Raw genomic sequence first — 24,771 nt, forward strand, 5'->3', positions numbered from 1 at the left:
TCGTGTCTACTAGAGTGCCTCACTAAGTACTGCTTGCTTGGTACGGTGGGCCTTTTTTTTTTTTCCAACACATGCAAAGGCAGGTAATTTTGAGCTGTTTGCATTCGTTCATCTAAGAATCCCTCCCCACGAGCTCCACACTGTTCCATCGGCCGAGCGGTTCGTTCGTTCGTTTGGTCGTTCCTTATGCCCCAAATCCAAAATCCTCCGTATTCCATCCCCTCGCTCGAACGTGGTAGGAGTCTCCTCGAGCTACGCGATTACCGTCGATCAAGCCTCGCGGCTCTCTCTCTCCGCGCGCGTCCACAGCAGCCCCCTTAGTCTCTCCATCGTCTCGCAGCATGTCGTTGTCTTGCGGGTATATCCATCGCCATCGCCTGTCTCCTGCTTCGCAGGAAACCATGCCAACGCGTGATCCAAAGCCTTGTTTTTTTTTTAAACTGTAGCACGAGCACCCTGCGGGTCCGCCAGCGGGCGCTCCGAGTGCAGGATGCTTGCCAGGTGGGCCAAAACCACCAGAAAGTATATCGTAGATGTAAATCAATTGAATCGTGTACGCCGCTGAGGGATCCCCAGAATCATGAGGGAAAACGTATCGGACCGTAAGTATGTAATAGGTTTCAGAAGAATTCAAAGGCAAGAAATGTTATTTCGTAGAGACGTATGCGAAGAAGTCGTGTCCAGGCATAAAGTGAATGATGATTGCCGCATTGCAACGTGGGAAAAGGCAAGTGGACATCATGCAGTCGGTGGCCATCTAGCCTCAGCTATGCCACATGAACCCGCCCTTGTCGTGATGTCCATAAATATTCGCAAGGGCTGCGGCAGTTCTGTAGCCGTCTAGGCCACAGGGGCAATAGGAGCAATGGGGGCGACTGGTGCGGCCGCCACGGCGTTGACGTCGACCTCGGGCTTGACTTCGCCAGCGGCTGCCGCAGCCTTCTGAGGGCAGTCACGGGAGATGTGGCCAGCCTCGCCACACTGGTAGCAAGTCTTGCCGGCAGTGTTCAGAGGTCCACCGTTGGGAGCAGTGCAGTCGCGGGAGATGTGGCCCAGCTTGCCGCAAGCGTAGCACTTCATGGCTTGAGCCTGGCAGTCGCGGGCGAAGTGGTTGGGGCCGCCGCACTTGTAGCAGGTAGCAGGGCGAGGACCGCCAGCGAAACCACCACGGCCGAAGCCACCGAAACCACCACGACCCATTGGGGCACCGCGGCCCATGGGGCCAACGGGGTTAGGGCAGGCACGCTGGCACGGTCGATTAGCCTGGTGACTGGGTCTACGAAGGTTGCAAGTGAACGTACAGCGAGATGGCCGGGCTGGCCACAGTTATAGCAACGTCCGCTGGTACCAGTGCCACTCAACCGAAGGGTGGGGCAGTCAGCCTGGACGTGACCAAGACCCTGGCAGTGGTAGCACTGCTTGGCCTCCGTAGAGCGAGGCAGAGGGCAGCCGTTGGATTCGTGGCCTAGCATGGGATGTTAGTCTACGCCCATGCACCTGCTCGCTTCGCCGAACGTACCAGGCTGCTTGCAGTTGTAGCATAGGCGCTCAGCGGAGGAGCAGACCTCGGCGTAATGGCCAACGTTGCCACATTTGTAGCAAGCACGTCGAGAAAGAGAAGACATGATGCAATATATAGCGATCTGCAACAATTGTTAGTTCATCTAGCTGCCTGCATGTCACTAGCTCGTTTGTCGCGCCGGTTTCGTTGTCCGCGAGTCTCTGCCCATCTGCCTCGGTGCTTTCGGTGCTTTCGGTGCTTTCGGTCTTGCGAGCTACTAGTATATCGTGACGATATTCAGGTCTTCCGCAAACTCTCTGATATGATAATCGGTGTCCAGATGCCGAGGGTTGCGCTTGTTGCGCCAAGACTGCGACAAGACCAGAAACAATTGTTGCTGAGACATATTTGCAATCGGCCATAGTGGCGATGCGTGCCAGTCAAAAGTCGCATCGCTCGTGGGCCGAACCCAAAGAATCCCACGTGAGAAGTGATTCCGACGGGTATGGGAATTTGCCATGCGCGCTGCCGAATCGGCATCGCACAACCTCTACGTCGCACGCGACGAAATTGGATCTAGAGTCGAAAACTCCCATTCGTGACCAGGGTTCGACCAGTTCCTGCCCGCGGGCAATCTAGAACTACCGGGCAGACATGGCGCAGAGACTCGAGGGAGCGGACAATTTTGCAATCGGTAACTAGCCGTCGCTGTGGCTTCGAGGGGCTCGTGGGTAACAATGGGGTCGACCGCAAAGCGCAGCGCAGACCGCACCAGGTCGACGGTCGTGGACGTACCTGGTTTCAGGGCGTTTCGTCGCGCAGCAATTTCCAGCAACTGGTCTCGGCGGCGATCGCGTATCGAAGGTAAAGATATTGTCGGGTTGGAAGACCTGAGCTCGAAGAGTCGAAGAGGAGAAAGGGAAAAATTTTCGCGAGAGGAACTGCTCGAGCGGAAGGGGAACCAGCTGCCCTCAATCTGTAGTTCTGCCCTCCTTCGTTGGTGGGCGCGGCCCTTGTGGGTGGAGGTCGTGGAGGGTGGAGTGGAGTGAAGCAGGCGACTGGACCCTGGCCCGCGCTGTCAATGGGCGCACCTGCTTTCCATTTTCGCGGGTTCCGATGTGTCTGATTGTCAGACTGTCTGGCAGTCAGGCGGGCTAACGCAGACGACCCTAGGCTAAATACCTGGTAGTAGCAGGACCTCAACCGGCCCCAGTACGCACAATTGAACTATCTCGACAGCCGGAGAGCATTATCCTAGCCATTTTCCTATTTGACTGTTGGCAGGTTTGACGGACGATCTTGGGGGAGTTGACGTTGTGAATCGACGGGTGATGTGAATTGTCGAGGGGCTAGTTTGTCCTCCAAACGCGCAGAGGACATTGCACCAGATGACGAGAGTCGGGGGCAGATACACATTAATATTCGCAACTGTTGCTCACTAAACAATAACACGGATACTTCCTTCAACTTATAACCACGGAGGTGTCTGCTAACCCCTCGATCTCGGCACGGAGACATTGGTGGACAAGGCTGCCTCGCTGCTTGATTGCACCCTGATTGCACCCGAGCAAGATGTCGACGGAGTTCTTTCGAGTTCAATCCACAGCAGAGTTGAAGATCGAGGGAAGCCGTCTGTGAGTCTGTAACAAGATCCAGCAGCGGTTTGTGCTACTTTGCGCGAAGCCGCCATCACCAGCGCAATTTCATTTTCATCCGTCCCTGTTAGTGCACTGCAGAAGACACGGCTGTTCTCCACGAATGTGAGATCATCGCATCGGTCGTTGCCCGTCTGACGGACCAGGGTCAGATTGACTTGCCGGCACCGCAGACATTGACGATGTTGTAGTGGAGCGTGGAACAGCGTCAACCACGTACGACACTCCGTCGTCAGAAGAGTACGATGGTGGCCGTCGACTCGCCCGCGTTTCTGGCCTCTCAGTGCTCGTGCTGTCGACGTCGGCATTGCGTTGCCAGAACAGGCGATCGGGATCAACTCGGACGCTTTCCCTCCATATCCCATACGCAGGTGGTGTGGGCCTCGAGTCTTCGCACCCGAGGCCAGCAACTTCTTCATCGCGAGAAAGCAGGACCGGAATTGGCGAAGCAGGTATCGCAAATCCAGCAGTCTGCTCGTTCTCCTCCAGTGACAATGTTCGCGCCTCCTTCGCACGGTCTCGCCGCACAACGAGCAAGCAGAGCTTGATCAAACCGTAGCAAAAGAACAGGGTAGCCAGGATAACAATTAGGATCAGTACAATCAGGGAGCTCCCCATGCTAATACTGTTGCTCACGGAGAGTGACAAATCTATCATTGTCAGCCACGCTAAGGTCGTTTAGAGTGCACAGAGACTTACAGATGGTGAGCAGCAGAACCAGGAACAGCCCCGAGACAAAACAGCGGACAATGTACGCTCGCATTTGCCGCGATTTGACACGCGGAAAACAACCCAAAAACCTACGCGGGCGGCCTGTCGAGTGCTTCTGCTTGCGCCGGTTGCAACCTAGGCCTCGGCGACGGCGTCGCTTCTCGCGCCTTTTTCGTCGCGCTTCCTGCTCCTCCTCGTCCCCAGGTTGTCCGGTGCTGTCGGGACGCTCAGCGGCGGAATACCCGCCAGACGTCGTGCGCTCTCTGGTCGTGCGTATCACAGGCTCCGGTGGCACGGGCATCTGCGCAAGTGTTTCTGGTTGTCTAGAGGTCTCGGCCTGCGACGGTCTGTCATCCACCCGCGGCGTGGTCTGTGTAGCTGTTTGCGGTGGCTGTCTCGACCACAACTGTGCTAATGTGGGCAGTGCGGACCGGCTTGTTTGCAATGCCTGGAATCCCACACTGTGTGCTGTCGGTTTGGGGCTCTCTAGGACCTCAGCAGCGTCTTCCGCCTGATTAGATATCTGTTGACCTGCTCTGCGCCTCATTCTCCGCCACTCGTTGAACCGACACCACAGATCAGGCCTGCTTTCCTCCGCGCCCAGCATTTGCGTTGGTTGGCGTTGATGACCCTCTTCAAGTTCGACTTCTCGCTCTTGTCTGGCCCTTCTGAGTAGGTCTTCTCGCAAGCGCTCCATGACGCTGCCGTTGGAGGGGACATGAGGCATCCTGAGATTATCTTTAATATAGCTAGGGCGCCAGATGTTCGCGAAATGGTGAATTGCTGTCCAAACGCCGGGTGGCTAGCCTATCCGACAACAACGGTAGAATGAGGTCGTTGAGAACAGTAGCGTCGCAAAAAGAGCCAGCTCTTCGTGTTGATGTGATATTCCGAGAGTGTGACCAGAGCACTGGGTTGCCTTATCGTGGAAATCTGTTGATTAAAGGGTGTTGCATATTGATCATTTGGTAGTCGTCGCACATCAAGAGCGAAGTTGGACGATACGTGCTTGTGATGTTCGCTGTCCAGTCGTCAACGAGGGTTGGTTAAGGATATGAAACCTGTCTGGTCGACTTTGGTGACCACGTCGGTTGTAAGGCGACACTTCGGTGTCGCAAGAATGCAGGGAATGCATGATCGGCATGTTGGAACAATGGTCTGCCATAGACGTTCTTTGCTCGCATTGACTGATACGACGCAAGCAAAGCGTGAAGGTCATTGTCGCAGAATCAAGGGGCTGTCAGGATCAGATTTGTGGAGATTGGCGAGCCTGGAGGTTGTGTTTCAAGTTGGCGCATTCCACCCCGTATCACAATGCTGTCCGGCGCGTAAGAACGCCTCAGGTGAATTGTCAGCCAGTCACTTGAACCATGATAATACCACACACTGGTTTGTTTGACATCTGCAATTCATTTTTAGATCCCCCCCGGCTGCGAGTCATCTCGCTCGCTCTTTATCCATCATTGCTGTCAGACACTGGTCTTCTAATTGCTGGATCAGCGACATTGTTGGAGCTGCCTCACATGTCTCTCGCTTGGTAAACTTGATTTGATCGAGCTATACAGACCAAGACGACTTTATTGAGGTCCGCTTTGGCTATGGTCGTCGACTGGCACCTTGCTCAAGAAGAGCAGTTTGCTTGGGTGAACTGTTGCCCACTGTGGTGCAGCTCAGTACCAACTGGATGAGTCGCACTCTTCCAATTAACTCACTCCAGGTCCCTGATCATTCAAAGGAACTGTGATCCTCTTTGTTTGATTGTTTGGTCCGTATTTCAGAACTTCCCTTCAACGGAGTTCTCCGAGCAGCATGGTCCGGTCCGATGATGCAGATAGCACTTGTCCATGTCAGCACTGTCCCAAGCATGCTGAGGGCGCGCAACTCACATATGGGCTCGGTTCCTGGGCCAAATTCCGCGCAATTGACTGTGCCCTTGTGGCCAGGAAGTTTATACATCAGCTTGCCCGTCTCTGTAGACCAAACGAGAACGGTGCCGTCACCCGAGGCGGCAGCCACCCGCTTGCCTTGGGAGTCCCAGCTTGCTCCCATGAGATTCTTCTCCAAACCCATTGTAGCACCATCAAAGGTCCGGATGTGCCGCTCAGTGGGCGCAAACGGCCGGATGTCCCAAGTTCGCACCGTCGAATCCATCGAGTATGACAAGAGAGACTGCGCATCTGGAGACACACGTAGTGATGACACAGTATCGGCATGTCCCAGCATTGTATAGACAACTGCCCTTTTCCTGACATCCCACACGCGGATATCATTGTCTATGCCACCCGAATAGATTTCGTTGCCCGCCGGCGAAATGGCTACCGCTGTCACCGGGAAGTCGGTCTCGAGGTGATCTACCGCACTCTTCGTCCGTGGATCCCAAATACCAATTGTCGAATCATCACTCCCGCTGATGAGTAGCTCTTCACCTCGTCGACTGATGTCCATCGTGTTGATTATCTCCTCGTGTCCGACATATCGTCTTATGCGCGTCCCGGACGTTAAATCCCAGCTCGCAAGATGCATATCTGCAGATGCTGAAAAGAGCACTTCGGAGTCTCGTGACCACTGAAGGTCCAGAATCGCCCCTTTGTGGCCGTTGAGTATGCCGTAATTTTCGCAGTCGCCGTAGGTTCGCCAAAGCACTGTCGGCGTTAGCTGGATTCCATACCAACAAGCTCGCCAAACGCACTGATACTCCGGTCCATCGAGCCAGATGCTATTAAATTCCCTGTCAAATCGAATTTAGACGCGAAGATCTCTCCAGAATGACCCGATAGCTGCATCACCGGCGCCTGTAGCCCGCTTGTTCGAGGAGCCTGGCTGAAGGTTAGGTATTGTATCGCACTCGCGAGATCTGTACTCACACTCTGGGCGAGGGCATTGCTAGATGCATTCAAGCGCGCAATGGCACCCTCTGAGGATTGCACATTCTGCCTTTTGACTAGGGATTGGGACGAACTTGGATCGTCCTCGGCAGGACGCTTCTCGGCGGACATGCTGACCGGTCGCTACGAAAATTCCGGAGAAGGCGGGTGACACTGATCGAATGGCTGCGAAAAGCTCTTAACAAATTGTGCTGTGACGCGGTCTGGTGGTCAAAGAGTGTACACAAAGTTGTCTCATGGCGAAGGTTGAGTGCCGTGTTTGCGCGTCCTACTGATTGGTTGCCGGGCTTTCCTTTTCCCATTGAATTTCCCAGTGGTATCCACATCACTAAACCTGCCCGTTGAGGGTCATGGTGCGTTTGGAGTCGGCCTCCCCACACTGCGACTCAGGCTGTGAGCTGTGATGTGTGCTCAGTACATACATCGACAGCATATCCTACCTCGTTTGCAGCCTCAACGACGAAGCGAAACTGTTTGAGATCAGGCTAGCCCGCAAAGAACCCCTCCGCCTGTTGCAAAGTGTCAATTGCGACGTGTGAACCCTGACTTTCGACTGGGCTCCCTACTCTGGCTCACCATGTCCTCAAACAAAGCATCCAGGATAGGGGAAGAGTGAGTGGTCATCAGCAAGGGATTTGAATGCGCTGACCCGGTGTTAGAATTTGGAAGTGAGCTTTTGGATGGATCGGCAAAGATGCGAGCTGACCTAGAACTCCAGAACCAGGATAGACAAGGTCAACACTGAGCTCGTCACCCTCACATACGGCACAATTGTAGTCCAGCTGTGCAAAGACTACGATAATGACTACGAGGAGGTCAACAAGCAACTGGACAAGATGGGCTACAACATTGGCTTACGTCTGATCGAGGACTATCTAGCCAAGTCAAACACCATGAAACGATGCACAAGTTTTCGGGAGACAGCGGATATGATCGCAAAGGCACGGTCATGTACTTATTCCAGAGATCCTGCATTTACTAACAACTTCGCTAGGTCGGATTCAAAATCTTTCTGAACATTACGCCCCAGGTCACGAATTGGACCAATGATAACAACCAGTTCTCCCTCGTCTTTGACGAGAATCCCTTTGCAGATTTCGTCGAGCTTCCGGATGATGGCCGTGCACAGGATGAGCTATGGTACTCGAACATTCTCTGCGGCGTCCTCAGAGGCGCATTGGAGATGGTTCAAATGCAGGTCGAGGCGCATTTCATCAGCGACGTACTGAGAGGGAACGACACCACTGAGATGCGGGTGTCACTAGTGAGATACATTGACGATGAGCTACCGCCGGAAGACGATTAGACGCGATCACCATAGCACCCAGACCGATCATTCAGGGACGTCTGCAGCCGCATATACGTTCATGAACTTCATGACAGACTTTGGCCTGAATCCGCCGAGGGGACATTGGTCAGCTTGACGTCTCTCGCCGCTTTGGGATGATTAGAATGGTATGCTTGTCCAATGCAGCTTCCAACCACAACGGGCAGCGGGCAGGATTTTTGAGAGCTTGCGAGCGCTCTGCGAAGAGACAGATGGAACCGAGCTCCAGTATCTGCCATGAGTTTCACCTCCCACAACGCCTGCTGCCGCGGAAAGGTTTATAAGATATCAAAGCAGATGCAATGCCGAGCGAGGATACACATGAATGGGAGTGCATTTCACGTTTACGGTGTCTATATACGAGTCAGCACTCAAAAGAGAGAACATATATCAACCGAAGTAGACCACTAATTAATGCCGTGACGCTCTGAAACCACATCTCAGGGTGCGTCCGACATGGTAATCAAGTCATGAAAGACTTGTATAAAGCCAGCAAAGTTCGAATTATCCTCGTCTCCTCGCAGTTCACAGCACAAAGGCTTCATTTTCTCTGGAATTGGTGGCGGTCGTAAATGGGCCTTACTAATGCGACAGCGCTGTCATTCGGCGTGATGTAATGGGATGGGAGATTTGAGTTCATTTCTGCCTAAGGCCGCCAGAGGGGCGTTCTCACATCTACGTTGCCATGCTGCCGAGTACGCCACTGTTGTCGCAGTATGCTTCAGAAGTAGACAAAATAACTCGGATGGTTTCGATGAACCGTAGCATGTCTATCCACGCGCAAAGAGAATCTCAGCTGTGTGAGTGCTCTATGACTCTAGGATAGCAGCATTGGCTTTCGGGTGTTACTATCGCGCGAAAACAAAGACATTGCCACTGCGTGCCCGTCGCCGATGCAATGGTCAACACAAGTATTTCATCTGCCGCCTCGTTGGGTCAGTGTATAAACACTGTATAGGTCAATCAGTTTAGCGGATTATACAGTGCATATAGTAGGATGTCCCGCCCACGAACTGTGCTCTGCGGTACTGTCGGATGCGGCTGTTCTTATGTCTGGCGAGCTTTAGGTGAGGTTGTCCGCCTGTCAGGCCGCTCACCCCAGTTGATCGGGTTCCCACTTCGTTTCTCGATTTGCAATTCCCTTCCATTTCGCTACGCTTCGACGACCTTACCCAAGTTCCCTCAGCTGGTCTGTCAGAAACATTGTCCACCATCTTTCGCATGCTTGACCAGCGCTGAAGCGGCTCTCACAGCATCCAACGCGACCGTTTCGCCAATACTGACGCAGCTTGGCGACTCGTCAGGCCAAAGCGAATCGCAGACGGACATCCACGGCCAGACGTTTAGAAGAAAGACACAACCGCGCCCGCCCGCTTCTACACACCACACTCAATCACAACTCCACGCCCTGCAAACGCGCACGAACCATCACGCCATATATTGCTCTGCACTTCTTTGTATTCCAGGACTCGCCTTCGGAATTTGCTCATTGACTTTGATCGGCTACCGCGACTTGTCCTCAGCTCATTGGATCGCCGCGACCGCGCGCCAACCTTAATTCTCGAATTGAGAACGAAAGTCGAAGTTCATTGCATCGTTTTGTTCATCCTACCAGCTCGGCACTTTCATTCGGACACCGCCGGTTCGATCGTTTTTTCTCCTACAACAAGCCATCAAAGTCGCTCGTGCTTGCCAACGAACAGCCTTCGCCCAAGCCGCTACTCGCGTCTCGGTTACGTGCGAGTCGGCACCATCGACTTTACCGCACAGCCTCGCTGTCAAATCTTACGCGCTGCGACTGTTGTACATACAGACAAGCCACAGTCATTTGCGACGCTCGACAGGAAACAGCACTGGGGCTAGGCGCTCAGCGACACCATTGGTGTTTTCCTTCTATCGACAGCGCTGGTGTGCAACCGCTCGCGGCGCACGTCATCGCGTCTTGCTCAATACTTCGCAAGAGGTTGACGTGCCGTACAGTCCGGAAAGCCGATCGCAGTGCGGGCTTGCGTCGAAATGAACAACATTCCCAACACAAACCCCATGGGGGGGCCTGTGGGCGGTGCGCCTGTGCCAATGATGCACAATGGTGCCATGAACCCCCAGGCCGCAGCCGGCGCACCAGGGCCTCGCTTGCAGCAGGTAAACGACAGCCAACGTGGTGTGCTCAACACCTACATTTACGAGTACTTTATCCGATACGGCATGTTCGATTGCGCCCGGTCCCTACTCTCTAGCGACCAGCAAGTCAACGTACTCAAGGATGGGAAGGGTAGCAACTCGATGAACGGGGCAGGCGACGAGCATATGGACACCGATTCAAAGGACGATATCGATTCGAAAATCCCCGACGACCTCCCGCAGCCGAAGCTACCAATGCCTGCCTCCGATTCGTCTTTCCTGTATGAGTGGTTCTGTCTTTTCTGGGATATATACAATGCGCAACGCGCAAAGAGCGGCAATCCGAATGTCAATCAATACGTAACGCACACACAGGTAAGTACTGGTCGACTGTCTCAGCGACTACTACATGGGTTTGACTGCGACCCCCGGCCCCCACATTTGCAATGAACACCTCTAAGCTAAAGGTCCAGCAGGAGTTACTCCGTCAAATGCGCCCTGAAACGGCTCAACAGCAGTATCACCATATGATGCGCATGCAGAATGGTGCTCTTGGTGGGATCAACATGAAACAGCCCGCAAATCTCGCTCGTGCGGCCATGGCCAACAATCAGAACAAGTCGGTTTGTACCGCTCTGTCTGTTGTGCAAAAGCTAACGAACGTGTGTCAGTCCTCAAATAGCCATGCAGATGCAACAGGCCAAGCAAGCTCAGATGCAGCGCGATCCATCCTCCATGGACGGTAACCAGAACCGACCAGCTTCACCGTCTTCGGGCGAGAACGCGCCTTCTCCCTCAAAACGCCAGCGTGTCGACAATGGTCCATTCAACCCCAACCAGCCTGGTGCCATGATGCCGAATGGGCGACCCGGCATGCCTCCGCAGCAGATGCCCGGTGCACCCAATGCTGCTGCAGCTCAGCAAATGCTAGCAAACGGTCTGAATCCCAGCCAGATGCAGCAGTTCCAAAACTTTGTAAATACACCCTCCCCCCCTCTGATGCTGACGGAATGGTTCAAGTCACTTACTCTCAGCGTCTTCAGCAACATCATGGTAACCAAATGGGTAATAAGCAGATGCCAAATGCCGCCGGTCCGCAAGGACAAGGCTCGCCGCCCCTCATGCATGGGCCCGACGGAACGACACTCAACAACTATTACAACCCACCTGGGGGCGAGATGGGCGGTCCGAATGGTCTCCGTGCAGGGCCCGCAGGTCAAGCACCAGGTGGCAGCAACCATGCACTTCAAGATTACCAGATGCAACTGATGCTGCTCGAGCAGCAGAACAAGAAGCGCCTTATGATGGCCCGACAAGAGCAAGATAGCATCGGAACAATGCCGCGCGACGGCAGCGTGCCAGGCCCCGGAGGCGCAGTACCGACCGGACCCAATGGCCAAGCATTCCCGGAAACATCACCGCAGGCCATGCGCAGCGGCACATCACCTAATCCTACTGAGCAGATGAAGCGCGGCACGCCACAGATGAACAACGCTGGCATTCCGTCACCGGTCCCCGAAGGTGGACAACAGTCTCGAGGCTCGCCAAACCCGGGCATGAATTTCATGCCTAATGCAGACCCCAACATGGCACCCCATTTCTTCAATAAGGGGGCAGAGGCTGGTATGAATCCGGCTCAACCCCAGATGAATGGTATGCGACCGCCTAGTTCGCATCCTGGGCAGGTCTTCAACGGACAGATGAATCCCGCCATGATGGCGGCTCGTCAGCAACAGGCTGCTGCTGCACAAGGCAACCCGCAGGTATGGCAGGGACCGAACGGGCAAATGATGCCTCAGGGCATGCCGCAAAACCCCCAGGCGCAAGGAACTCCGCAGCAAAGAGCCATGCCGCCGCCATCAGCGCCGGCGAACGCTGCTGCGAATCCCAACAGTCGCACGACGGCGTCCCCTCAGCAGCCATCTGCTCAGCCGCCAACCCCGAACCAAGCAAACAAGCCTGCGCCAAAGAAGAAGGAGACCAAGGGCACCAAGAAGGTACGTACTTTGCAGGACGGTGTTGGATGTCCGCTAATTTATGTAGGGTGGCGCAGCCAATAAAAAGGCTAACCAGAATGCCAACAACACGGGAGCGACTCCAGCAGCTGAAACCAATGCTGAATCAGAGAACCCGCCGGCAACCCCCATCACCCCTGTCACCGCTGGGTTCAAGAATGGCCAGAACAACGTTACGAACAACCAGCCCACGTCAACGGCCAATGCTCAGTCCGCTGCTGCTCCCGTGGGGCCTCCGCCGGGTCAGCCAGACATGAGTCAGAACTCGTTGGCTCTAAACAACGATTTCTCAATGGTATGCCTATACGCCTTGCTCACAAATATCAATGATGCTAACACTGACGAGAATTTCATGGACATGGACAATTCGCTGCAAACTGGCGATGTCCTCAACGACTTCGACTTCGACTCCTTTTTGCATGACGGAGATGGTGACAACCAGCCCTTTGATTTCAATGGAGCATTCTCTGCCATGGATGGTAACGAGATCAGCACCGAGCAATGATCCGCATGGTACCTTTCTTGTTTGATTTTTGCAAGCTACGGCTTGGGGCTATACTTAATCTTATCCCATTCATTACGGCGTTGACATGGAGATACTTCGCGTTCAGTTGGCGACATGGCGGCGGCATGGAGGAAATGGAGAAGGAGCTCAATTTGAGAGCTTGAGGGAAAATTGGCGAGTCTGGGAACTTCAGCCCTGTTTATTTCCTATCCGCCTGGTTATCTCATTTGGTCCTTTTCTGCGGCGAATGAAGTTGATTTCATGTTGCGCGGTTGAGCGAGAAACTCAAAACGATGTATACCGTAACGAGAGTTGGTTTACCGAGCTAGGCACTCGCTGATTGCTTGCCGAAACAAAATTCCGTCGTTACGCCTCGTTGCCGAAGTAGATACCATCAAGAGAGTACTTCAACGTTGAAGTAAGTGGATACAATATTAGCCATTCGGTAGCTTGACCGTTGGCGTCCTGAAGTTTTCACATTTCCCTCTACAACTTGGGGCATCCGAATGCTTTCATATCGGCATACTAAGCTACATATTGACCTCGAGCGAAAGTGAGCTGTTACAGATTTCGACGAGCCTGTCGCCTGAGATAAAGCTTGCAGTTGCCGCAAAGTTGCCTCACTTCGTCTCGTATACTGCAGCATAGAGGACCTCCATCATGTTCGCGTAGCCGTCCTGCGTGGCGTTGTCCGGGTCACCCTAGTGAGTATGGTAAGCCAAGAGTTCAACTTTTGGACATGGATTGTACTTACGGGCCAAGTGCCGCCCACAGCCACGTTGAAGATCATGAAAAAGGGAGAATGTGCCAGCGTGGCCCACACATGCTTATCGTTCACATCAGATCCAGAGATCTTGTGAAAGCTACTGCCGTCCATCATCCAAGAAATTGTTTCTGTCTTCCAGTCGTCAGATATCCGATCAATTTCCACGGCCCAGTCGTGGAAATCGTTATCGGGCATGGGAACAGAGGCCCCCAATCCGTTGGGCTCGTCACAGATTCCGCCCGCTTCGTCGCCGCAATGCATCGTGCCGTGGCCCTCCATGATCCCGTTGACTTGTTCGAAAGCATCGAGCTCGCCGCACAGGGGCCACTCAGTGCCATGACGAACGGAGTCCCCCAGCAACCAGAAGGCATTCCAGATCCCCTGCCTAGCGGAAGCGTCGCCCATACGGAGACTCGCCTGCCAACGCATCTTTTTCCCCGGCTGAGGGGTCCATGAGTCCAGGGTCTCGACACGAGCAGAGGTCCACTCGCCCTTGTTGTCTTTCCATGGCACTAGCTGAAGAGTATCACCGCCAGATAGTTGAGCATTCTTGTTTGAGTCGGTATATTCCTGAAGCTCTTTATTATGGTCCAGGTGGAGACGATACTCCCACTCGTCGAGGTCGAGTTCGCAGCCAGCGCAACCAGCAAAATCATCGTACCAAGTCAGCCCCATGCCGTCAATAGATGGTGGCTTGATAGCCCAGGCCTTTAAGGCGGAAGCGAGAAAGACGCCAAGAGTGGAAGTCCTCATTTTGAAAGGAAAGCTGGAGGTTTTGGGCACCTCTGGTATTGGTATTGATTTTGCGTCTAAAGTGAGGGCTGATTCCTTGGAGGTGCGCACAAGGAGACCACACGATAAGTCACTGAAGAGAGCGAATAAGAATGATAGGTAAGCCGCCGGGGCTGGTAAAGAATGTAGTGGAAAGGAGACTCAGTCGTGGGCACAGCCGCGACAATCTCAAAGAGACAAACGATGGAACGACCAAAGAACAATGAGAACGGAACAGTTGCGGCAGATGGAATCGGGCACTTTTATATAGGCCTCTAGGCTGCTCGACACGTCTAACCACCGCAGACTGGAAAGAGCTTGACGGTCAAGACTCTGCTGCAGGGGAGCTGCGAGTGCTCCATGTACCAGTACGGTGTCGATCCGCCATTCGCCGGCTGGACAAAGCGCCTTGGCGCAAATAGATTTTCAGGGCATCCCCGCATAGATAGCTGAGCTGATTGGGTGAGAGGACGAAACAGAGGTTAAAAGGTTGAAACCACAGGAGGCTCCATCGAAATGCTTGGCCAGGCACAAAGTGGATATGATTGGCTTCCGCGAATGAAAGGGAATCTGGCAACAGATGCAAAGATAGCAAAGCGGGGCATATTATTATTCGTACCAACTCTGCCACGACAGCCTGCATCCATCTTCATCAAGATAACCTGGCCCATGCCCCTTACGCCACAACGTACGTGGCAGCCGTCAAACCGCTGGAGCTATGCACACATCCATCCATAATCATGCACTTGTCAGAGACTGTCAGAGACTGTCAGAGTCAAAGTCAGAGACTGGAGACTGAGAGTCTGAGAGAGAGGTTTGCGGCTTGCCCCCCACCCGCCTGTCTTTTCCGCTACCGGAGTCCGGAATGATGAATCACCATCCACCAGTCGTGACCCAAATAGGAGTCGAGTCCCTGAATCAGCGAATGCTCATGGAAATGCCAGTCAGTGGATGTATTTTCGTGGGATGCAATGCCTCTTGTCTGCGTGCTCTCTGTGCCTCAGCTGCATAATGCGTCAAACTTCGCCCCACGATAGACCCTCAGGTCGCGATTTCATCACGTCCACTACGCGTGTCACAATGCGCCAAGGCAGTGTGCTTGGCAATGGTTTCTAGAAGTAGAAACTGTACAATTCTCCCAGCCCCTGGTCAGACTGATCTAAGAGACTAGGAAGAATGCAAAGCCTACGCGCCCGGGCCGCTTGTCCAGGGTCATGCTGCATGTGTGTAAATTTACTTTCATCAACCCGCTCAAGAGCAAGTTCGGCATCGTGTTCGTGTCATCCTGGCTACGGCAACAGAAGAAGAAGCAGCAACAACAGCAGTAAGTGCGGCAGTCGGGTGCACTGTGCTGTACTGACCCGTCAAGACATAATGCCGAACAAATCACTCGCTGCCAGTCAATCCTGACGTATAACACTATTTGCAGTCTAATCAGCCAGGCCTCACTATTTGCATGCTCGAGCCAGCGCGAAGCGATCCGTCGGGAGTGATCTTCAGTCCTCCGTCATGTTGACAGCTCCCAATGGATCGCCTAGACGACCTCCCAACTGCACAATGGTATTCTCGTAGATACGAGCCGCATCCAAGTGCATCATATCTTCGTCGATATCCCAGGCCACCGATGCGTCGCGAACCGATGATTCAGGTCCATCCGATTCGTCAATGTTGTTCTCATCGGATTCATCGTCCACACCATCCTCAGCATCCTCGTCCTCGGGCACTCCACTCAAAACTTCTACCATCAATACTCTTGTCTGTTCCACAAGGCTGCGGCACCGTACCATGTCTGTGGTCGACATTCCCGTTCTTAGGCCTCGCTCAAAGCCTGGGAGCGTCTCCCCGGAGCTAATATCTTGACCAGATAGTAGGCTTGCAAAACAATGATCCAGTTTACCGAGTACTTCAAAAGAAGCCTTGGGTGCAGGTGGAAATGACCGCACATATTGTGTGAGATCGCTCGCCAACTTCAACAGGAAGGGAATCTGTAGCTCCGCTATCGCATGTCAACCAATGACCCACGTCATGATCTTGTGAGTGCTTACGCGTCGCTGATAACCACAAGACGTTGATGACTGTGTCTAGGTCACGAGCTACTTCACTGAATGTTTTGTACCCGACTACGTCACTGCCGACGTCCGGGTCCCCGAACTTTTTCACATAGCGACGTGAGATGTGCAGCAGTCGATCTTCAACGTAGCGCCTGACCATCTCCTCCTTCCGTGAGCCTGACTGCAGTGATCTGCTCCGCGGATGAGGCAGGTTCGGGGATGACCCGGTGGACGCGGATGATGGGGCAGGGGAGGGTAAGCCAGGGCCTGGGTTTATGAAGCCCCCAGGCTGCTCACCATCGGCATTCGACATCTCTTGGCCGACTCGTGCGTATGTGTGCTAGTCGCAGTGAGAACTAGAGTCCTAGACGGTGAATTTGCCACAAGTCGTGGTGAGAGATGTAGCATCATTGTGATAGCACTGGCGCCTAATTAGCGCGAGCATGAGCGCTTAGTCCGCTGAGTCATTCTATTCTAGTGCATACCTGCTTATTACGCGCGCGTATGGAACTGTAGCCCGGCAATAGGCTCAACGCGCGTGCGAGCTTTGTACGACATTATCACAAAATTTTGTTAGCATCTCATTCCACCTCGCAGCATCTTCGTTTCCACGCCACCATCATCAGCGCGACCGCCGACAACAGACAAGACATCGCACGACATTTGAGACACATTCAAGCAGCCATGGCCCCCAAAAGAGTTATGGTCGAGCGCGGTGGTTCCCGCAACCAGCCCAAGGGCTACTTTGGCGCTACCTACGACATGTTGGCTTCCTCGGAGAACGCCGCCGTTGTCCGCAGCATCGGCTTGTTCGGTGTAAGATGCCCTCTACCTGATTTGTTTACGAAGTCGTTGACGTATTTGCAGGTTGCCGTCACCTTCCTGGCCAGCTCCTGGGGCGAGCTCCTGTTGCCACCGTAAGAATTCCGACTTTCGTTGTCCCAACTACGAGTCCATTTGTTGACAGCGCGCAACAGGCAGTAAACTTCGATCGAAACTCCTGACGATGGGGATGCGAAAGTCTGACTCGATGCGCTTGGATCATATGTGTACAATACGGAAGACGGCTGGGATGTTGTAAGATAAGTGCGTATGGAATGGCCTAGAAAAGGCAGTAGGCTACGACCAGACGACATCGAAGTGTCGTTGCGCTTCGCTGGTTCAACGGATAAATTCGAAGATATTACAATGCATGGCGTCAACGGACTAGTACGCGTGTGCCAAACGCCTTTAGGGGAACGCTTCCTTCTAACTGCCTTACCTTAGCAAGGGAGCCAATTGCTCGGTTTGAGACCGGCAAGAGCAGCCTCCATGTCGATCATGTCCATACAACGAGATATTGTATCACCTCCATGTTAACTCTCGCATATGATCTACAACATTCAGACAACCCGGCCCAATATAGTCCGCATCTCAGGCACGCGCAGCATTGTATTAACCTATGCACTCTCAACAGCTTCCGATCGATACCCCCAAGCGACCCGAGGCAGCCTCGTTGGCCTAATACACAGATTCGAGCTGCTGCAACACGGTCCAGGGTCGAACTTTTCCCATCCAGTGATGGGCCTATAAAATCGACGTTTTCACGATCGTACCAAAGAAAACACATGCGGGCGCCCTCTTCGTGAACCAGGTTCGATTCCTAGAAACTATTCATCGCCACTCGCCAAGGGTTCAGCACGAACAGCACCCCTATCTTTCGTGGCGGGACATCGGCAAGTCCTCGCGCTATCGCAAGTTGAAAAGGATTCGAAGAATGTCGTCCACTGTAAACTGGGAGCAGGCAGGGCTGATCCGGAGAAACAGTAAACTGCTTCCAGCGTTGAAATTACTGCAGATCAGAGCTCCCTGCGTACTACTCGCAAAACTTTGCGCCCCGGTGATGGTATGCTCGTGGACAGCTTCATTTCGCAACGCAAGGGATCATCTTCCGTCGCTGAAAGTTTTTCGCGGACAGCTCTCGGTATGTCAGCCAGAAGAAACTGTTCGCGAAATGACCGTTTAGTGACTGCTCTCGACAGATTTAATGAGCAGCTGTTTTCAGAGTTCATCCTGCCAGTACAAATATGTACCGCATGCTACTAATCCTCCTCTCATGCAACTGCCAGATATGAGCTTGCCAAACATCCATAGTCTTAATGTGCAAAAGTCTGTTGATGCAGTATCAAGCCGCTCTTGTGGTGCTTGTTTCGGACTTAGTTATGAGTCTACGCAAACCGTCAACGTCAACGAGCATTCTACGTCCGGACCGCACGTCGACTGCGAATCTGTCGATGAATTGGTTTCTACAAAGAGCAGCATACTTTCTTTGAGACCAGAGTTCTCCCCTACAGTTGGCGGAGCAAACAGGGCCAATTCCTCGGCTACAGGGCGCAGGCCAAAGACAATGCAGTGCTTGCCATGTTCAGCGACGATGCCAGCTGTCAGAAAGCTGCAAACTCGCCCAACATCAACAACTAACAACAAAAGACTCGTTCGGTACAGCAGAGATTCCTTGCCTTTGGCTTCCGTCAATGTTAGCATCTTGTCTGATAGACATGGGCCTTCATCTCTGCAGATCTGATCGGGCTGTACGAGGCTCTCACTAACATGAGTAAACCGGACATCGCTCAGTTGAAAGCACAGAGCATGGCGTCTCTCAAATGCCGCGGCAAGCCGAGTAACTCAGAGCTTTGGGATCCTACATTCAGTATCTTGAGAGCGACTTTCGACCAGGGGTCAGCATGCTGGGAGCGCCAACTGGCAACCTGCGAATCGACTGAAATGGAGGGAACACAGTCGCACCAAGCACGGGTCTTCGCAGATCACCTGACAATAGATTCATAGTCGGAGCGAAGACCAAATAATTTCGTGCAGGCTCTTCACACCCACATCTGGCTTTGATCCAGCTCCGGGCGGACATCAAGCCAGACTCTCCATGGCACCACATTACCAACGCCCAGCTCTACTACTTAATGTTCGGCCTGTTCAGAACTACTGTAGGTCTTATATGAAAGAATCGATTGTACCGGCGCAGGGCGCATCGCCGCCAAGCCGGCTTGGGAGGCCAATGCAGGACCACCCAATCGTCGCCAACGTTTATTGCAAGCTACATCAGCCCTAACCACTTCGCAGGGTCGCATTGGGGAGATTAACCAGCCTCTTCGAGAGTGAGATCCTGTCAAGGGAGAATTGTCATACAGGAGGAGTGCAGCTCTATCACGACCATGTGTTCCCGCACGCAAGTGTCAACGTGTCTCAGGTGAGGAGGATACGAGCTCATTGAGACTGGCAAATGACATCAAGAAGTTATATAAGTCTCACTCATGTGGAAATTCTCGAGAACCTGATCGCCGCGTCCATTGATAAGCATAGTGTTTAGATTTGAAAGATAGCCGGCAGGACGTTGTGCGTTGGCGGCTCAGTGGCAGGAAATAGATTGGCAGTGCAATGTAAACATATCCATATTAAAGGAGTTGAGAAGTGACAATCTGATGTACTGCAGCCTCGAAACTACCTCTCCCTCAGATGTCTTCATCCAATCACCGGTGTAAATGCTCAAATATTTTAGAACCAGGAAACGAGGTGGCCAATGCACGACTCGCTATGTAATGAACTTGCGCGCTGCCCCAAACGCCACGCCATGCTGTGCTCGAAGTTGGTCAAGCCAACGAGACAAGTAAGACCTTCCACGTGTGATTAGAGGCGTTCCTCGCGCTGTTCGAGCTCTCGATCCACTCGTACGCGGCTTGCGGTGTTGTAAGTGCTTGCATCATCGATTTGACCCAGTTCGACATCCACAGGATCAGTGGATCTTGAACTCGCTACCATGCCGCCCTCGCACCTTGATGAAACTGAGATGTGTGGAGTAGTGCCCGTTCGGCTACTGTTGGTAATGCTCGAAGCGTCCTTCAGGGGGCGGTGTGAACCATGCGTGATCATAGGGATCATGTTGCGTCTGTTGTCGGCAGAGCGTCCATATTCTAGTCCATAGGACTGCGTGAATCTCTGAGCAGCGAGCGTACCCATGGGGAGAATGAGAGTAACAGATGTAAGTGTCAGTGATGCGGACTCAAAATTAGCCCAATGACCCCATTCGAGTCCGGTAAAGATGACTGGGTCAAGTTAGACCAGTACTCATGACATGAGACTGCGGGAATCAACGTACCTGGGATGATCATCAAAAGGCCGTTTGTCATAACAAGGACGTCCATGGGGGCGAGGGACCGAGCACTGGGCAGTATGCTGCGGTGCGAGATCAAGTGGAGGATCAGTTTCATATTGAACAAGGCGCAGAACCAACAAATGGACACCGCGTTGGTTATGATGGCCCATTGCACCACCCATCGAAACGGCCGAGCAGATTCGGCAGCGAAGACCGCCTGAGTGAGAACCACTGTGTATATCAAGCGCCATACAATGGTGAAGAGCGTGATCACGGCTGACAATATGGCGAGGCAGTACTTGGCTGCCTTGGGCCATAGTCTAACCATGGTCCAGGCCTGGTTCATGAGCGCCGCCTCAATGACGATGACGAGGAGCGCAGAGAAGCAATTGCCAGCCACGCTAACGTTGAAGTGATGTTGTCCAACTGAAGAGTAATTCCCCGCCCAGTAGTTGTAGAACTCGTTGAATGGCGAAGGAAAGAAGGAGCATAAGAGTGCCATCCGGATCGTGCATGCTACCAAGGCGACGATGTAAAGGACGGTAGATGGCCGGCGGATCCTGTCCGTAGGAGTCATGAGAAGGAGAACGAGCAGCATAATAACACATGCTCCCAGCTGAGTGCCATAGTTGATACTGACGCTGACAGACTCTTCGTTGAAAGCGTCGATGAGCGGAATCGGGACATGAATTTCGGTCTGGCCATCCGATTCGAAGAAACACACGCTCTGCGTGTAAGGGTCGAAGGCCCCCATTCTGACTTGACCGACTCAAGGTGATCAGCAATGGTCCTAGCGCTACAGATTGGCGGATTTCGATCCCCCTGTGTCGAAGGGCAGCGATAGTAGTGTTGTCGAAATACCTAGACGGGCAGGAGCTTGGACACCCAGCAAATGGAGGGGGTCAAAGCTCTTAAAGGTAGCGAACAGCAGGCCGGTCAAAGCTTAGGCTTGATGATGCAGAAGAAAGACCGTTAGTCTAACAGAACGGAATCGATAATCGGGGGTGCACTCATCATGCTTGCCGCGGTGATAGAGACACAATGAACAGGCCCGGACAATGGTACTCATCCTAGTGAGCCTAGCATTGTCGGGAACCTCTCGTATTGTATGGCCTCCAATGGGAACTACCCACCACGGAAGAATAGGATCGCAATGGCCGGCACCAACGCTCTTGGAGTTGACATGGCACTGCCGGCCTGATTGTGACGAAGAAATGCTGCCTAGCGGAGCATGAATGAAACGTCACGTTGAGCAGACAGTGAGGCGAATCCAGCAGAAGCAGTTTTCCAGCGATTTGAGGTGAAGAAGAATGCTGGTTTTGTCACATTGTAGGGCAAACAACGGCTCGAAGAATGGCTAGATCCTTGCGTGCACCTAACATTGTCTTCAGCGTGACGGCGGCTGCGCTTAGTATTGTTCTGCCACTCGGTGGCCAATGGCGTTCCTCTGGAGCCGACAAGGGCAGCGGCAAACTCCATGTGCCTAAGATAAAGTTGATGAAACGCAGTACGTTGTTGCATTCGTTGAATTGGACCAACGTACTTTAATGTAAATGAACCCACATCTGTGTCGACCTCTTCGCTTCTCGACGGCTATTGAGAGGGAGCCAATGGGGGATCCCTCCAGCCGCGCCGGCAGTCTTCGAAGGCCGGCACTGCAGTTTCCCCTTGCGGCCACTACCTCGGGAATTTGTGATTAGGGACAATGGTAAGAAGGATTTTGCCTTCGATTTGTGACCCTTCACGACGATCTGACGTTCAAGCCACGCCGTCCTTCCTTTTGTCCCGGTTCAGCTTCCACCGATATTTCATTGGATCGGCAAGGGACTCCATACAAAACATTCATGGCGCGAGACCCATGCCGAGCCCAATTTTACGTACCAATGCCTTTTTGAGATACCATTCCCGTGCCAGTGAACGCGTCATCTTGGCGAAAACAGCAGGCGAAACTCGACCTCTCTCGACAGCTCGGCCTAGCATGAAAATGGCATCACCCAATACCCGCTCCTCAGCGACGAGAGTATAGAGTTGATTCGCCACGACAGTAGGTGCGACAAGCAGATCATCAATAGAAGGCGTTGGGTGGCTCCTGGAGCCCTCGATAACCCCGTCTGCTTTGCGCAACGACTCACGGAGGATACTGGCATTTGATGACAACACGCTAGACAAGTGTGTCAATTGGTTCATCTCGTTCTCCATTGTCGGCAGAACCGCTAGCATTGCTTTTCTTTGCGCTTGTAGACCGGAGAGACTAGAGTTGTTCTGCTGGCGATTATGCTGGCGCAGAGCCGCCAATGTATGAGCTAGCTGGCGGAGCAACGCATCTTTCTCCGGGTTGGGGGGTATCGGCGGTGGCGCGACGGAGGAGCTGTCTGGTATGGACAGTTCCAGCGGTTCATCCATCAAATCGGCGGGTGCTCGGGGTGGCCTCTGCAATAGTGGGTGCTCACTCGCTTGGGTCTGCAGCTGCTGCGTCGGCCTTTGCTCAGGAACGTGCCATGTATGCGATGGCAGAAACTGCTGTTGCGCTTGCGATACCATATGAGGTGGCTGTCCCAGCCCAGGGTGCTGAGATGGGCCTGGGTGTCGCCCGTGGAGCTGGGGCGGAGAAACAGCGGTGCCGCCTGGGCTCAAACCACCTTGCGGGTTATAATCCGCATGGTTGCTTAAACGCCGGGCATCCTGCATGTCGTATGATTGCCTATTCGACAGCAATTGTGTCCCTGATGCCATGGGCGATTGGGCATTTCGAGGGAGCGGGGGGGCTGAATCATATCGGGAAAGGTTTGGTGCTTCATTGGTTGAGGTTAACGGCAATTGTGGCAGCGGCGGCCCCCTTGTCTCAGAGATGGAAAGAGATGAGCGGTCCGATGGAGCTGGCTGGGTCATTTTTGGTGGAGGAGGCGGTGGTCGAACTCGTACAAAGCTTTGATCAGGTGGTTGTGTCGTGGCAGAGTACGGAGGACCAGCATCTGGACGTACAACTTGTCGAGCAACCACTGGGGGCTCTCTCCCAAATACCTCCGCTAATATTTCCAAAAACCCTACGAGCGAAGAAGCCTCGTGATCCGTCAGTGACCCCTCCACCATTGCAGAAACATCAACGTACTTGCGGGTTCGATGCCCAGTTCACTAAGTAGGGGTGATAGACTTGTCCTTGAGGATCGACGTGCTGCCCTGGGCGGATGGACATTGTATCGGTTGGTGTGACGTAAATCAGAGGCCCTTGCTCGGGATACGCATGAGGCATCCATACAGAGACGGGAAACCTGTATGTGCTGCCCCGAAAGGTGACGGGCAATGTACCGGCGAGATGCACCAGAAGCGCGCTGGAGCCACTAGTGAATGCTGGCGCACAAAATCAGTCTAGACCGCGCTGAGGAGTCATCCTTGGGGATTGGTCGTACTGTAGACGTCGGTTCGAGGAGCAAGGGATGGGAACCGTGCTAGCGCGTGTGCAACGTCGTTGTACGTTCGGTTCACATCATGATATTCCTGCGAGCGTATCAGAGGGTCTGCAGCCATTGACGCGAGTGATGGAGGACCACATACGCTGGTCAGAACACTGTAAAGCCAGTTGAGAACATGCTGCTGGACTGGCATGATCAGACCTTAGATGGGCTGGCAGTCGACCGGTGCTGGCGGTCCGGCTTGCGCACGCGTGCGCGTGGAGTAAAACCGAGGAGCGGGGAGCAGGCGTGACAACCCATTAACTAGGGTATTGCATGCTTGAGTTACTGGTGGCCGGACTCTTTCAGGTGCAACACTCGATGAGCACCGAGGTGCCAAGTGCTAGTCTCAGAGTAATGCGAGGTGACAAGTGGGAGAGATTGCCAGCGTTCGGAGGGACATGGAGCTGGTGCAGACCGAACCCCGCCATCGTCTCCGCCGTGATTGCCTTCTCCACCTTATCAACACCGTGACCGTACCACCCGAGGTACCCTGTTCCTCCTTCCTGGGTCATGGTTGATGTTACTCCTTCCATATGTAAATGTGAATATAGTATATCCGTCACAAATTTGCATACAGCACACAAGTTAGCTGTCTTGTGACCCCGTCCTCGTCTTGTGTTGGAGCAATCTCACATATGCCGATCTTACGGAATTTGGCGTTTGTGAGCGCCAGGCGTGCGGTACGCTAGATATCAGACACAACACCAGCCTTCACACAGACCTCTGTCCTCGAAAGTCCTTAATATTGTGTCAACTGTCTGTGCGCCAACAATGTGTTGAACTATGATTGATAGACCAAAGCTCTGAGAGCTCCACGGCAATCAATCACAGGCCAGTAAGTCGCTGTGGTCATCATGCGACCGCCGG

General features: G+C 53.4%; 7 protein-coding genes across 7 annotated transcripts; 2 read left to right on the forward strand and 5 right to left on the reverse strand.

The window, feature by feature from the left end:
- Positions 1–840: 840 nt before the first annotated feature.
- Positions 841–1,625, reverse strand: J7T54_000831 (uncharacterized protein; the record flags this gene model as incomplete). Its single annotated transcript, XM_051504860.1, has 3 exons — positions 841–1,245; positions 1,302–1,465; positions 1,520–1,625. The coding sequence occupies 3 exons, from the start codon at positions 1,623–1,625 to the stop codon at positions 841–843; spliced, it is 675 nt and encodes a 224-aa protein (XP_051363544.1).
- Positions 1,626–5,654: 4,029 nt separating this feature from the next.
- On the reverse strand, positions 5,655–6,863 carry J7T54_000832 (Pre-mRNA-splicing factor-like protein; the record flags this gene model as incomplete). Its single annotated transcript, XM_051504862.1, has 3 exons — positions 5,655–5,704; positions 5,754–6,509; positions 6,827–6,863. 3 exons carry the CDS (start codon positions 6,861–6,863, stop codon positions 5,655–5,657), a joined length of 843 nt encoding a protein of 280 aa, XP_051363545.1.
- A 466-nt stretch (positions 6,864–7,329) lies between these two features.
- Positions 7,330–8,058, forward strand: J7T54_000833 (Transport protein particle subunit-like protein; the record flags this gene model as incomplete). Its single annotated transcript, XM_051504863.1, has 3 exons — positions 7,330–7,364; positions 7,471–7,703; positions 7,847–8,058. The coding sequence occupies 3 exons, from the start codon at positions 7,330–7,332 to the stop codon at positions 8,056–8,058; spliced, it is 480 nt and encodes a 159-aa protein (XP_051363546.1).
- Positions 8,059–10,095: 2,037 nt separating this feature from the next.
- On the forward strand, positions 10,096–12,720 carry J7T54_000834 (SOM1 protein; the record flags this gene model as incomplete). The annotated part of the gene is made up of 6 exons (XM_051504864.1): positions 10,096–10,575; positions 10,674–10,819; positions 10,872–11,137; positions 11,221–12,197; positions 12,244–12,510; positions 12,562–12,720. 6 exons carry the CDS (start codon positions 10,096–10,098, stop codon positions 12,718–12,720), a joined length of 2,295 nt encoding a protein of 764 aa, XP_051363547.1.
- Positions 12,721–13,340: 620 nt separating this feature from the next.
- Positions 13,341–14,239, reverse strand: J7T54_000835 (Glucan endo-beta-glucosidase A1-like protein; the record flags this gene model as incomplete). The annotated part of the gene is made up of 2 exons (XM_051504865.1): positions 13,341–13,421; positions 13,475–14,239. 2 exons carry the CDS (start codon positions 14,237–14,239, stop codon positions 13,341–13,343), a joined length of 846 nt encoding a protein of 281 aa, XP_051363548.1.
- A 1,514-nt stretch (positions 14,240–15,753) lies between these two features.
- On the reverse strand, positions 15,754–16,621 carry J7T54_000836 (meiotic recombination protein DMC1; the record flags this gene model as incomplete). Its single annotated transcript, XM_051504866.1, has 2 exons — positions 15,754–15,995; positions 16,303–16,621. The coding sequence occupies 2 exons, from the start codon at positions 16,619–16,621 to the stop codon at positions 15,754–15,756; spliced, it is 561 nt and encodes a 186-aa protein (XP_051363549.1).
- A 3,365-nt stretch (positions 16,622–19,986) lies between these two features.
- On the reverse strand, positions 19,987–21,206 carry J7T54_000837 (uncharacterized protein; the record flags this gene model as incomplete). Its single annotated transcript, XM_051504867.1, has 2 exons — positions 19,987–20,402; positions 20,456–21,206. The coding sequence occupies 2 exons, from the start codon at positions 21,204–21,206 to the stop codon at positions 19,987–19,989; spliced, it is 1,167 nt and encodes a 388-aa protein (XP_051363550.1).
- Positions 21,207–24,771: the final 3,565 nt, after the last annotated feature.

Source organism: Emericellopsis cladophorae (genome assembly GCF_022114955.1).
Source record: "Emericellopsis cladophorae strain MUM 19.33 chromosome Unknown NODE_11_length_583618_cov_114_125112, whole genome shotgun sequence".
Taxonomy (NCBI): Eukaryota; Fungi; Ascomycota; class Sordariomycetes; order Hypocreales; family Bionectriaceae; genus Emericellopsis; species Emericellopsis cladophorae.